The sequence below is a fragment of the Mya arenaria genome, chromosome 4, assembly GCF_026914265.1.
Source record: "Mya arenaria isolate MELC-2E11 chromosome 4, ASM2691426v1".
NCBI lineage: Eukaryota > Metazoa > Mollusca > Bivalvia > Myida > Myidae > Mya > Mya arenaria.
This window is the reverse complement of record NC_069125.1, coordinates 28,543,415-28,558,134: the sequence shown is the minus strand read 5'-3', so window position 1 is coordinate 28,558,134 and position 14,720 is coordinate 28,543,415. Positions and strand designations below refer to the sequence as shown.

Here is a 14,720-nt window from a genome sequence, read left to right as displayed (position 1 = left end):
AAAAAGTTGGTCTCAAAATTTCCATCTAAGGAGACAGAAAATTGTACCTATTGAAATATTTGACCACTTGTTCAGTACTTTGTTAAAGTAAACAACATTGTTAACATTGTCGTTGTTAACTTTCTTATCGTTATTACTCTGGAAGTTTAAATGTATACTCTTGTGACATAGAAAATATCTTTGTAACGGATTATTAATTCCAGTTTATATGATTTACTCATTGGGCCGATTGTTCAGAACTTTGTTAAAGTTAACAAGATTGTTAACATCAGCGTTGTTAACTTTTAAATCGTTACTGCTCTGGCAGTTTAATGGATACTCATGTGATCTGCTGTATTTCTAACAAGATTTGAGACAACTGTTTCAGCTGTACTTGTTTATATTTAAATATATGCATCTTCAAATATTTCACTTTAAAGATTAGCAACAATGTCAATAATTATGTTGTTAACTTTAACAAAGCTCTAAGGTGTTCTTATGGTATAGGTGTCTATCTCTCACCGCTGAGGTTTTGGGTTCAATCCCCACCAGGGGTTCTTTCTCGTGGCCTCTTAAATGGACACGTGTACTGGTTTCTACCCAGGAAACAGACTCAAGAGTGATTCTATAAGCTGTTAGCTTTCGTTACAATTGAACTTTAGTTTAAACTAAAACTTAAGTTCTGAACAATCGGCCCAATATCATGGTTTCAATACTTTGATTGATTATAATGGTATTTTTAGAAAAGAACATATTGGAGTGAGTTACATCACAGCTTAAGTAAACTATGGCTTTATTGTTGTTGCCTATTTTCCCATCATTCCATTAAGACTACTCCTATGTTTCACCAGTTGCCATTTTATTAGTGGAAGTCTTCTTTATTATTTTTTTTAAAGTTCCCACATTGACAATTAAAATGATGACATCATATTTATTCCTTTTTACTTTCTCACATTGACGTCTGGTTCAAAATTTAACTCCACAATTCTTACAAAACCTTAAAGGGACTAGATACAAAATGATACGACTGCAAGAAAAAAAGAAAATTGTCAAAAACTAACATAAAATTGATATCGTTGTGTACAATGCATTAAATCTTAGTTACTGATGTATCACATCGTTTAAGACACATGAATCTTTTGAAGTTATCACATATATTTCCAATTCGATAATTTACTGGGTCTGTCTACCGCATAAATTTAAACAGGTCAACTCAGCTGAGACAGCGACAAAATATTCTTTTAATTATGTACAGGGTTGTATTATCGGCCTCATACTAGCTTTTATTGACAATTCTAGGCTTGTTTTGAAAAAATACTGTGTTTGCAAATTTTGGAACATTCTAGTGTTAAGTCCCTTTAAAATTCATCATGTTAACTAAAATATATTATTATTATCAGCTTTCTTGAAGAGATACATCTTTTTGAAACGCAGAACATCTAGAAAGTATAACTATCAATCTCCCATGGTACTGACTCGAGTAATAGTCTTGTTTTCTTCATTCTTTTTTAAGTCATTATTACACTTTGGGTGTTATTTTAATTTACCAAATCTTTTTCCCCTTCATAAGGCAAGTGCTGGATGGATGCTCTCGAATTGTCGTTACGATGTACAAACCTGCTCATGAAATCGATGAAGAAAGACAGCACGGGGAGTATGGAAGGGGTTGAGCTTGCTGTCGATAATGAGATGTCCGACTCCTCCCTCCCACCCTGCCCGCCCGATCAGGAGCCCGCGGATAGCATGGATGAGAGCGATTGTGAAAAACACTTTGCCGGACAGGGTAAGCTATAGTTGTTTTTCTATTTGAGGACAGGATGAGATATAATTATTATGCCATTGGAATAATTAGATACTAATTTTATAATAAAGAATAGAGATTTGCTGGTCTCAAGAGTTGAATTTTTTACAAATTAATCTGGGCCCATATTCGATATAATTCTTATCCTTAGACATGCTTTATTGACTACCTTCCATCTATTGGTCAACTAATTTTACAGTCCAATCAAAGCATTTTGTTTCTGGTATTAAATTTCAGTTAAATCTGTTTGATATTGAATATGGCTCCTGGTCCCGAAATTTAAACCTAGGGTCATGTTTTATTAGCAAATCTGGCCATGACGATGGATTGGATAGTCGTTAGATTTAAGACGTCCAAGTATACACTCTAGGTATAAACATAGAAGATGACAATAATTCCAGGTCTGGAAGACGACTACAAGTCTGATCGTGATGATGCGTCAGAGTCGAGTGTAAGTGAGGAGGAAGATGACCGTGTGTTTGATGAGGTTGTGCGAGGCCAGACATCGGGTAAACCGGCGGAAACTCCGTACGTCGTCAACATGGTTGAGGAAATGGGTCAGGTAAATAATAAGATAAATTCACTCCCTTAGCAACAAGGTCATGTTGGCTAAATGTGCCAAAATATCGTTCTATGTAAACACAAAAGGTTAATAAATTTGGAGTAATTGTTCAACTCTTAGTTTAGTCTATTCGAACAATTTTGTGCACTGTCATGTCTCCTAAACCCCTAAAAACTCAGTATGCTGACACCATTGTTGATAATATTGGATAGGTTTTGGGGAAAGTGTGTTTTATAGTCTGTTTTGTGTTGTTGTTGTTGTTCTTGATGTTCTTGTTGTTGTTTTTAAGAAAAAGGTTGAGTCATTGTCAAAGCCTTGGTAAGGTTGGCATCATTTAAACATCTAACCTTGGCCATAACTCAATAACAATTCAAGATTCACATGGAACTTTGTACCCATGCTAGAAGTGACAATTTGCCTTTGTATAGCAGGGGCCATAACTCTGGATTTGGTACTTGTGAAATTATACTCCTGATTGAAACAAGTTCTCTGTATGCTTTACATCATGCATGAAGCTCATGGTCATATGATATTTCATGTTGCAGCAGGGGGATGCCTGTCAGACAGAAGAAGTGGACGAGGAAAACAAGAGCATCATCTGGACTCTCCTGAAACAGGTAGGAGATTATGACATCATAATCATTATTAAGGTCCTACATTGAAAATTGAAACGATCACATCATAATCATTCTTAAGGTCCTACATTGAAACAATGACATCAAAATCTTTCTAAGGATCCTACATTTACAATTGAATAGCTGACATACTTTTTTATTTTTCTTAAGTTCCTACTTTGACAGTGACAATGATGATGTCATACTTTTTTGACTTCGTTTTTCCACTTTGTCAGTAAAAATGATGACATCATATTTTTTATCTTTATTAATTTCCTACTTTGACTATTGAAATAATGACAGCATCAGTTTTTAGCTCTACTGGCCAAAGGCCAGAACAGCTTATGCGATGGTAATATGTACGTAGTATGTGCGTCCGTGCGTCTGTAAACAATTGCTTGTGAACACAATACAGTCTTTAGTTTTGATAGTATCTCTATGAAACTTGTACAGTATCTAGATATCCATTAAAGCTCCGTTCTTTTCGAAACCAGCCAGATCCGCCCATGCATGCCTAGATTATAGGCCTTCATAGTATAAAAAAAAAATGCTATTTTGTAAACAATTGCTTGTGAACATGATACAGTCTTCAGTTTTGATTGTATCTCGATGAAACTTGTACAGTATCTAGATATCCATTAGAGCTAGGTTCCTTTTGAAAACTAGCCAGATCCGCCCATGCATGCCTAGCTTATGGGCCTTGATAGTATAAAGAAATCAGTGTGTCTGTAAACAATTGCTTGTGAACATTATACAGTCTTCAGTTTTGATTTTATCTCGATGAAACTTGTACAGTATTTAGATATCCATTAAAGCTCGGTTCCTTTCGAAAACCAGCCAGATCTGCCCATGCATGCCTAGATTATGGGTCTACAGTCTACAAGTACAAGTCTACATTAGTGACGTCTAATTTTAGCCAAGTTTACATGTAAAGTCACAATTGCTTGCTTGTGAATGTTTGTTTAAATTATGCACCTGGGGTCATTACTGGCCACTGGTTCACAGGCTTGGTATATTTAAATTGGGAAATGTTAAAGACCTTTTTGTCTGAAACAGCTATGCAGATCCTTGCTATTTTGAACAAGTCTTAATTTAGTGGTCCACTACCATGGCTGTTCAAATTGTGCCCCTTGAGTCAAAACTGGCACTGCCCCGGGTGTCACAAGTTTCAAACCACAAGGCCCATACCTTTGATATTTGTTGTGGAGCATCATGTGATGACTGTCTAGCAAAACATTTGAATTTTAGCCCCTTGGGCAAAAGCTGGCCCCACCCCTTTTAACTTACTTTTTACTACAAGAGCCACGCCAATAGAGCATAGGCCCTCTTGGGCCTCTTGTTTTATCTTTATTAAGTTCCTACAATAATAATTGAAATGATGCTAATGTGAGGATATAGCCATCTAAAATATGTGCGGAATGTTAGAATTAACAAATAAGTAAAGAAATCGTGATGATTTCTTGCAGACTGCAGATTTCAAATTAAGCTTACTTTTAATTAAATGAAAAGCTCTCAATAAATGAAAAGCTCTCAATAAATATGCTTTTACATAAGGCAAATCTTGCCAAGTTCTTCAATTACAAAGAAATTCCCTTGAAGAATAATTACGTGCATTTCTTATTGAATGGGGGATATAGGTTTGCAAACATACATTTATGCACTCGAATAGGAATTGTAACTTCCGTCTGTTAGTCCATCCTATTTTTGTTGTGTCGCCTGAAAAGATGACATATAGGGGTTACTTTTGAGGGCAAGTGCAGTGCACAAGAACTGTTACTCTTGCTTCCATATTTTTAGAGTTATTGCCCTTTGTTATTTTTCATGCTTAAAGTTTTGTCCGGGGCATATCTTGTAGAATATAAGTGTTATCAACTTGAAACTTCATATGTAGATAGATCTCATGGAGGGCAAGTGCAGTGCACAAAACAGTTACTCTTGCTTTCTTAGTTTTAAAGTTATTGCCCTTTGTTAATTTTCATGCTTAAAGTTTTGTCCGGGGCATATCTTGAAGAATATAAGAGGAATCAACTTGAAACTTCATAGCTAGATAGATCTCATTGACGGCAAGTGTTGTGCACAAGAACCGTTACTCTTGCTGCCATATTTTTAGAGCTATTGCCCTTTGTTAATTTTCTTGCTTAGGTTTTGTCCGTGGCATATCTCGTAAACTATAGGAGGTATCAACCTGAAACCTATTCCGTAGGTATATCTGATTGAGGGAAAGTGCAGTGCACAAAAACCGTAACTCTTGCATCTATATGTTTAGAGTTATTGCCCTATGTTAATTTTCATGCTTAAAGTTTTGTCCGAGGCATATCTTGAAGAATATAAGAGGTATCAACTTGAAACTTCATAGCTAGATAGATCTCATTGAGGGCAAGTGCTGTGCACAAGAACCGTTACTCTTGCTGCCATATTTTTAGAGTTATTGCCCTTTGTTAGTTTTGTCCGGGGCATATCTTAAAGAATATAAGAGGTATCAACTTGAAACTTCATAGCTAGATAGGTCTCATTGAGGGCAAGTGCAGTGCACAAGAACCATTACTCTTGCTGCCATATTTTTAGAGTTATTGCCCTTTGTTAATTTTCTTGCTTAGGTTTTGTCCGTGGCATATCTCGTTAACTATCAAATGCCACTTACACTTGAAAGTTAAATGGCAACATCATTGACGTCTATAAATGAATAAAATGACAATCTAACAGCTATAATGTCGACAGTAAATAATTTGTCAAGCGACACATCCGACTCGCGGAGTTCTAGTTTAATTTAAACTTTATTTATTTTACAACAATTTTAAAGAAAGTTATAAAAACTTATGTTAAGTCACTCTTGTTGGCACGATGTTGCGCAAGAGTTTGGTCTTGTGTTTAAAGGGAAACTGTAGAACCCTGAAGAAGCCCACTTGTTCGGCTTGGTGACCACCATCCATTATTTTGAGTTTACATTGCAAAATAATCAATTCAAAATCAGAAATATAAGATTTTTCATCCAGCACAACGTGTTAGCTGCAGACTGAACCTCTTACAGATTGTGTTACACACGTTCTGTGGAAAACTTTGTAATGTATTTAATATAATTTCGCATACATAACTTCCTAAATCCATTTAATGCATTGCATATATATCCATTTTTTCTTCGATGACGACAGGTTCGACCGGGTATGGACCTCTCCAAAGTTGTATTACCCACGTTTATTCTGGAGCCTAGATCCTTCCTCGACAAATTGTCCGATTACTATTACCACTGCGATATTCTGTCAGAGTAAGTTTCTATTTTCTTATATAAAATCAACATATCGGACATCACAATTTAGATCTTCTTGAAAAAGTCTGAATATATAAACAAATTTCAAAACCAAAATTATTTGTAAAAACTGGGATTGCATGCTTGTTCTAATTTCTTTCACTGATGAATCTATCTATTCAGCTGTTGTATTTTTTTAGAGTTGGGGAGGTATAAAGGAAAAAAGGCAAGGTGTTTTCTAAGCCCTGGAGTAATAGTCAGGTTTTTTTGGCATCGTCTGCTACAGAAATGTACAAAAACTATAACCTTTGCCAAAACTCACAAACCATTCATTCACACAATTATTAGTTAACCAGTCATGATTCCAACACCAATGTCTATTACGTGTAGCAAGTCTGATAACTCTTGCTTAAATATTTATTGCCTTATGCCTCTACAGCCGACTGAGAAAACCTGACCATTGTTGGCAACTGCCTCGGGTATATAAATATTATTGAACATTAAACTTTTTAAATGACATGCTCAGCCAAAGTGGTTAATAGTCTAAAACGATAGCATCAAAATTGAAGAGTTATTAATTGTGTGTATAACTATATTCTCATTAATTTTCCAGAAGAGAATACATTTATTTTTTATTTTCTTCAAATTCATTAAACTATGTTAGGAAAATAGAAATTTCTAGCAAAAGTCTGCATATTTCTTGCTCAAACCTGGTATGCTTTTAAATTCGGTGCATTAAATATTTTGGAATTTGTATGTCAATTTTACCATGAATATTTAATGGCAGGCAAAATTTCATCTGTTATAAAATTGACAGAGAAACAACACAAACCAAAACAGAGAAAACAGCAAATGTAATATTTTTTTTAATTATGTATGAGAAGTTTATTCAGGCTTGCTAGCAACTTCTAGGAATATTTCTTGTTTCTTGTGATTTGAGTATTCTTTATTATCAATAATGGGTATATTTGGTTATATAGAACATGGTTGCATAATCCGATGGGATTAACCTAAAACCTTGCCAAGCAACCTGGACCGATTGTAATAATTGCTTTGGTTATGTCAATACCCCATGATTGTGTTGTATGTGAAAAATACAGTGAAAAATACAGTATTTTAAGCTCATCTGTCTTTCCGAAGAAATCAACTTTGAGCTTTGGCTGAAAAAAAAATCAAGGTATTTAAATGAAACTTGGTACACATCCTGCCAAGAGACAATACGCACATGCAATGAAGACTCATAGCTATGGTTTTAATAATTGTGGAGTAATACCTTTTTTTTGATAATGAATCACTCCACAGAAATCTTGTTCTGCTTTCTATGTGTTGTCATTGTTTGACCATTTCAGGGCTGTTTTACAAGAGGACCCATACAAAAGAATGAAGTCAGTTGTTAAGTGGTATCTATCTGGATTCTACAAGAAACCAAAGGTACTAAAAATAATGCCTGTTTTTTAATTAAGTACCGGCTTTTTCGAAAAATGTCTTTGAAAAGTATCTGTTTGCATAAACAAGGATGTGATTTGTCAGCCGTTTCACAGATTTCTACTGATTGAAAACAGTTAACTGGTTGCTTCTGGTTGTTACACTGCAGTAACCTTAAAATTTGAAGCCAGAAGAGCCCTCATACTGGGCAGGGTGCTCCCCCACGTTTGGAGGTCTTAGGTGGCTCCCTAACCCCTCCCAGAAGTGGTTTCAGCCCTTAAGAGCTGCAAGGTCAATATCACCCCTGAATAAATGGTGTAACTTTATAGGTCTTTCAGAAGGTTTTGAAGTTTATTTCTTGCAAGTTATCTCATCTTGTCGGCCGTTTATCCATAGCATTAGTGTCATTGTTGGCAGTTAATTGATAGTATTGGTGTCATTTTTTGTGGTTTATTTATAGCATTTAATTAGTGTCCTTGTCGGCGGTTTATTGACACCCTTGATGCCCTTGTTGGTGGGATCTTTGTCATGCAAAAACTTGGCCATAACTTAAAAATTCTCCAAGTAAATCAAATAAAATTGGTTCATAAGTTGCTAGAGGTGATAAACACATGTTAAGCAAGGCCCATAACTATGGCTTAAAAACTATTGAGTTTTCCTATTCTTTGGGTGAAAAGTAACAACATGCAATTGCTGGCACTCACTTTGTGGCCTTCTTTTTTTCCATGCTTGTTACTTTTATGCATTACAAAAAAGGATGTGAATTTTAGTGTATTATGTAGGACCGAACTTCAGTTAAGTGCAAATATTTGATCAAAGCAAATAAAAGGCCTTTTCAATACACAGTTCATCTGCATAAGGTAAGTTAACAAAATCACTACCAGTTTTCTATTCAAAACCTAAAAAAATGTTTGTTTCTCTTTCTTAATCAGGGACTTAAGAAGCCATACAATCCAATAATTGGTGAGACGTTCCGATGTTACTGGGACCATCCGCAGACACAGAGTCGAACATTCTACATCGCCGAGCAGCTTTCCCACCATCCACCAATAACAGGGTTCTACGTGACAAACAGGAAAGATGGGTTTAACATCAGCGGGAGCATCCTGGCAAAGTCAAAGTTCTATGGTATGTTGTGTTTTCTTTATATACCCCCGTTCATAAAATAGTACGTATTAAAAAGTCACTTGCAGCATACTGTGTCGCGGTGCGGTGTACAGTATGTTGTCCATTTAATAACATTTTAAGCATTTTTCCTAACATCAACAATGGGCATAATATCTTGCACAAATTCAATAACCAGCCACATTGTCACTCGCGATTAATTTCCCTTTTGATATCCTAAAATCGGTCTTGTTCAATCAATAACTTGAGAAGCTTTTGTCCAATAATCACCAAATTTAGACAATATGTAAATGGTCATAATATCTTGGACAAGTTTTAAATAACCAGCCGTTTCACACCAGTCACTTCTTATTATGCCCCCTTTTGAAAAAAGTGGGGTATATTGTTTTGCACATGTCGGTCGGTCGGTCGGTCGGTCGGTCGGTCGGTCTGTCGGTCGGTCGGTAGGAATACCAAATGGTTTCCGATCAATAACTTGAGAACGCTTTGACCGAGGGACCTCATACTTGGTATGTGTATTGGTCATCACCAGCAGATGAACCCTATTGATTTTGAGGTCAGTGGGTCAAAGGTCAAGGTCAGTGTGACCTTTACATGAAAAACGGTTTCCGATCAATAACTTGAGAACGCTTTGACCCAGGAACCTCATACTTGGTATGTGTATTGGTCATCACCAGCAGATGAACCCTATTGATTTTGAGGTCAGTGGGTCAAAGGTCAAGGTCAGTGTGACCTTTACATGAAAAACGGTTTCCGATCAATAACTTGAGAACGCTTTGACCCAGGAACCTCATACTTGGTAGGTGTATTGGTCATGACCAGCAGATGAACCCTATTGATTTTGAGGTCAGTGGGTCAAAGGTCAAGGTCAGTGTGACCTTAACATGAAAAACGGTTTCTGATCAATAACTTGAGAACGCTTTGACCCAGGGACCTCATACTAGGTAGGCTTATTGGTCATGACCAGCAGATGAACCCTATTGATTTTGAGGTCAGTGGGTCAAAGGTCAAGGTCAGTGTGACTGTAAGCTGAAAAAAGGTTTTCTGATTGTCCATATTTTATTTTCTTATATAGTAGACAGTAGAAATTTATATGTCACTAAATGCATGAGTTGAAGTATCAGTTTTCAGTGAACATCTAGTTTAATTATGCCCCCCTTCGAAGCAGAGGGGTTATATAATTGCTTTGCACATGTCGGTCGGTCTGTTGGAAGACCAAAGCTTGTCCGAGTGATAACTCAACAATTCCCGGACCTATGGTCATCAAACTTGACATGAAGATTAGGTATGACCAGTAGATGACCTGCCTCATATGCATCCAATGACAAATCAGCTGTCATTTCAGTCCATGCATATTTCATTCAATTGTCCAAATATTTCTGGCAACTTGGCGCTCAGGGGGCATAATGTTTGACAAACATCTCTTGTTTTTAGGAAAGTGTTGATGGATGTGAATTCTTTATTTGATTGAAAAGGAAATATTTTTAATAAGAAATTGAGTAAGACATTTTATATATATAGCAGAATAACATGGATGTCTCTTGGTTGTTTTGTTTATCAAAATCAAATAACACAACCAAATTTGATAGATTGGCCTGATGACTGTATTTTATGGTATATATTTCAAGACATGCTTTTTAGTCATAATTGACATGACGCGGAACCACTCTGATGTAAATGTACATAACTGATAAACCAGTGAAGAGATTGAATAGTCACATGATAATCCCAGACAAAAAAATTGCATTGTCTTTCATTCAATATATTATTTTGTTTAATAAAGTAGGTAACCATGGGGGATGGTCATAATGCCATCAAGCGTCATATCATTTAAGCTTCTGTTTTATTTCCTGTTTTAGGCAATTCGTTGTCTGCTATCCTGGATGGCACAGCTAAACTAACATTTCTCAAGCGAGGTGAAGACTACTACATCACGATGCCATACGCCCATTGTAAAGGTGAGTTGGGCTTCTTGATGAATATTCAAAAGGCATGTGGAACAAGAAAAGTTTTTTTGATGTATTTCTTCTAAATATCTCTATACATTGTTCCCAACGCAAAACATATTCTTTCTGTTTCCCAAATCTGAAAATAAATTTCTCAATATTACATTTTAAAATAAAAAAATAAAAAACACAAGCATTCATGTTCATTTCTATACAGAAATGGAATTCCCAATTATATTCAAATGACCAGTTTGAACTACTCAGTACTGTGACTGAATTCCAGGGTTCTAAGACAGAATGGCAAAAAAATCAAGTAGTTTTCAAGGAGAATTCAAGGACCTCAATCAGATTCTCAAGGACTTTCTCAAAATATCATTTTTGCTGTGAATGTCTTGCGTTAGGTCCTTCAAAAATCTTCTTGAAAAGTCCTTGGGTTTTCTTTGCCTTCAAGCTGTATGAGCCCAGGAACTTCAAGAGGTCAAGCCCTAACCACGTTCCATGCTAATATTTCAGGTATTCTGATAGGGACTCTTACCATGGAGATGGGTGGCAAAGTCACTATTTCTTGCCCCAAGACAGGCTACCATTGTGATTTGGATTTCAAACTAAAGGTAGGAAGGAGTTACCCCTTGTTCAACCTACATGATTACAAAACTTTCCTTAGTCAAAACAATGTCTTAATATTAAAAAAAAAAACTTTCTTAAATTTTTTTTTTCAAACATAGCCATTTCTTGGGATTGGCGAAGCATCGAACAAGATCCATGGAAAGATAAAGATGGGAGGAGACACTCTGGCCAGTCTGGATGGACACTGGGACAGGGATATTTACATCAAGGACAAAACCACTGGGGTAAGAATGTTGATATGGGTCAGTACTTCGGGGAAATTTTTATGAAATTAGAAAAAAAGCTTTCTTAATTTTGAATATCCTGATTGACACTAGTTTTGAATACTTTGTTTGAAACTATTACAAAAAAAAAAAAACATTTCAGGAGTCCTCCTTGTTTTTTTCCCCAACACCAGATATACGTGCCAAAAGGCTGAAGCGATACACAGTGCCAATAGAATTACAGGGCGATATGGAATCCGAGAGGTAAGCTTATGGTTGTGAATAATGGGAATGAAAAAAAATCTTCTTTGATTTGGTAAGGGATAGCACAATATGAGAGCATGAGTATGAGTAGTGATATGTGGGAGCATCGGCAGTTCATTGTGAGAGCATCGTCACTTTAATGTGAGAGCATCTGTAGTGCAATGTGAGAGCATCGGTAGTGCCATGTGAGAGCATGAGTAGTGCAATGTGAGAGCATCAGTAGTGCAATGTGAGAGCATGAGTAGTGCCATGTGAGAGCATGAGTAGTGCAATGTGAGAGCATCAGTAGTGCAATGTGAGAGCATGAGTAGTGCAATGTGAGAGCATTGGTAGTGCAATGTGAGAGCATCGGTAGTGCAATGTCAGAGCATCAGTAGGTAGTGCAATGTGAGAGCATTGGTAGTGCAATGTGAGAGCATTGGTAGTGCAATGTGAGAGCATTGGTAGTGCAATGTCAGAGCATTGGTAGTCCAATGTCAGAGCATCAGTAGTGCAATGTGAGAGCATTGGTAGTGCAATGTGAGAGCATTGGTAGTGCAATGTGCAAGCATTGGTAATGCAATGTGAGAGCATCGGTAGTGCAATGTGAGAGCATTGGTAGTTCAATGTGAGAGCATTGGTAGTTCAATGTGAGAGCATTGGTAGTGCAATGTGAGAGCATTGGTAGTGCAATGTGAGAGCATCAGCACTTTAATGTGAGAGCATCTGTAGTGCAATGTGAGAGCATCGGTAGTGCAATGTGAGAGCATTGATAGTGCAATGTGAGCGCATCAGTAGTGCAATGTGAGAGCATTGGTAGTGCAATGTGAGAGCATCGGTAGTGCAATGTCAGAGCATTGGTAGTGCAATGTGAGAGCATCGGTAGTTCAATGTGAGAGCATCGGTAGTGCAATGTGAGAGCATCGGTAGTGCAATGTGAGAGCATCAGCACTTCAATGTGAGAGCATCTGTAGTGCAATGTGAGAGGATCGGTAGTGCAATGTGAGAGTATCGGTAATGCAATGTGAGAGCATGAGTAGTGCAATGTGAGAGCATCAGTATTGCAATGTGAGAGCATGAGTAGTGCAATGTGAGAGCATTGGTAGTGCAATGTGAGAGCATCTGTAGTGCAATTTCAGAGCATCAGTAGTGCAATGTGAGAGCATTGGTAGTGCAATGTGCGAGCATTGGTAGTGCAATGTGAGAGCATCGGTAGTGCAATGTGAGAGCATTGGTAGCACAAAAGGAGAGCATTGGTTGTGCAATTTGAGAGCATTGGTAGCGCAAAAGGAGAGCATCGGTTGTGCAATGTGAGAGCATTGGTAGTGCAAAAGGAGAGCATTGGTTGTGCAATTTGAGAGCATTGGTTGCGCAAAAGGAGAGCATTGGTTGTGCAATTTGAGAGCATTGGTAGTGCAAAAGAAGAGCATTGGTAGTGCAATTTGATTGTATTAATGGTCGCATGTGAACACATCAATAGCACAATTAGAGATTAATGATAGTTCTTGATTGCGTGTATCCTTGTTGACTTTATTTCTGTTATTTTATAGGATGTGGAAAAAAGTGAGCGATGCAGTAATTACACAGGACATGCACGCCGCCACACAGGAGAAGTTTGTGCTTGAGGAACGTCAGAGACAAGAGGCCAAAGAACGCAAGGCTCAGCTGTTGACCTGGGTTCCCAGACTGTTTGAGAGGGACTCGATATCTCAGGATTGGATTTACAAACATATAGAGTATGGCCAGTTTGTTTGGTTAAACAATTTAATAACAGATAAAGAACATACAATATCTACTGTCACGTTTCCTAAAATGTAGTGAACGCTTTTGCTATTCATAAAGATGAAAAGAAGTCCTGAAGAACAAAAGACACGTACATCAGGCCTGAATTTTCTGTTTTTCACTCTTCTTGATTTTTCAACACCTTAACTTTTTACTGTTGTTGTTAAGATATGCTGATTGCTTAGACTGTTTACTTACCACTGTGTGGGTTCAACAAACAGATAATATCTTCAGGGGGAAGATAACATCTTCAGTGGCCATATTCAAAAAGCAACTTAGATTTAACTTAAATTCTTTTGATTTGACTGTATTTTTAGCTGACCAATAGGCTGAGGAATCACTGAGGCATGTTTAAGGATAAGATCAATATTGAATACTGGCCCGGAACTTGCCTTTTTAAACGCCTAGCTATACTGACTATAGTGATTACTTAACTTTTCTTTTTGTATACATGTAAATTAATTTTGCAGTATGCGACCTTGGGACATAACAAACGACAAACTCCAGTACGAATCTGAATACATGATCACCACGTGGACCAAACACAAAATGCCTGTAGTACGAACATTAAGCATTACAAGTCTAGAACAGAGCAAATCTGAGAAATCGCCTACCATGGTCTCGTCCAGACACTCGGTTCGGCAGATCCAGAGGCCGTCAGTGAAAAGGTTAAAGGTCGTTGGGGAGGAAAGTGGGAGCTCTTGCGCTGAACTGGACCAAAAACTTGACAGTGACTCGTCGGAACCACCCCACAGTAAGTTTACTATTTGTATGAGTCATTTAAATTGGTACAATTTAGGTTGATGCAAAAACAAATGTGTATGGTTTGTGAACAGTTAAAAAATATAAGTGTTTTTATGCCCCCAAAGTTGGGCATAATAAAATCCTACCATTCATCCATCCTTCAGTCTGTCCGGACTTGGGCATATCAAAATCTTACCATCCACCCATTCTTCAATCTGTCTGGTTGTTCATGTCCAGGCTGCAACATTGTCATGCAAGGACAGATTTTGAAATTACTTGGCGCATGTGTTTCATATATAAAGACATAACACATCGCAACAAAACTCATGTACCTACCTTAAAGATCAAGGTCTCACTTACAGGTTTACCAAAATGGAATGCTGCTTATACGCATATGCAGTATAGCTGGTCGTGTCCCAACTGTA

The 14,720-nt window shown here is 37.2% G+C and overlaps 1 protein-coding gene across 11 annotated transcripts in view; it reads left to right on the top strand.

The window, feature by feature from the left end:
- The window catches only part of LOC128230092 (oxysterol-binding protein-related protein 8-like), a 118,632-nt gene that overhangs the window by 97,009 nt on the left and 6,903 nt on the right, over positions 1-14,720 (top strand). For all 11 annotated transcript variants that reach the window (XM_052942098.1, XM_052942096.1, XM_052942100.1 and 8 more), the window contains 12 exons: positions 1,550-1,762; positions 2,182-2,342; positions 2,888-2,959; positions 6,106-6,218; positions 7,550-7,631; positions 8,558-8,753; positions 10,610-10,708; positions 11,210-11,307; positions 11,422-11,547; positions 11,690-11,790; positions 13,320-13,505; positions 14,022-14,305. In XM_052942098.1, coding sequence (XP_052798058.1) covers positions 1,550-1,762; positions 2,182-2,342; positions 2,888-2,959; positions 6,106-6,218; positions 7,550-7,631; positions 8,558-8,753; positions 10,610-10,708; positions 11,210-11,307; positions 11,422-11,547; positions 11,690-11,790; positions 13,320-13,505; positions 14,022-14,305 — 1,731 coding nt within the window. The remainder of the gene's footprint in view (positions 1-1,549; positions 1,763-2,181; positions 2,343-2,887; positions 2,960-6,105; positions 6,219-7,549; positions 7,632-8,557; positions 8,754-10,609; positions 10,709-11,209; positions 11,308-11,421; positions 11,548-11,689; positions 11,791-13,319; positions 13,506-14,021; positions 14,306-14,720) is intronic.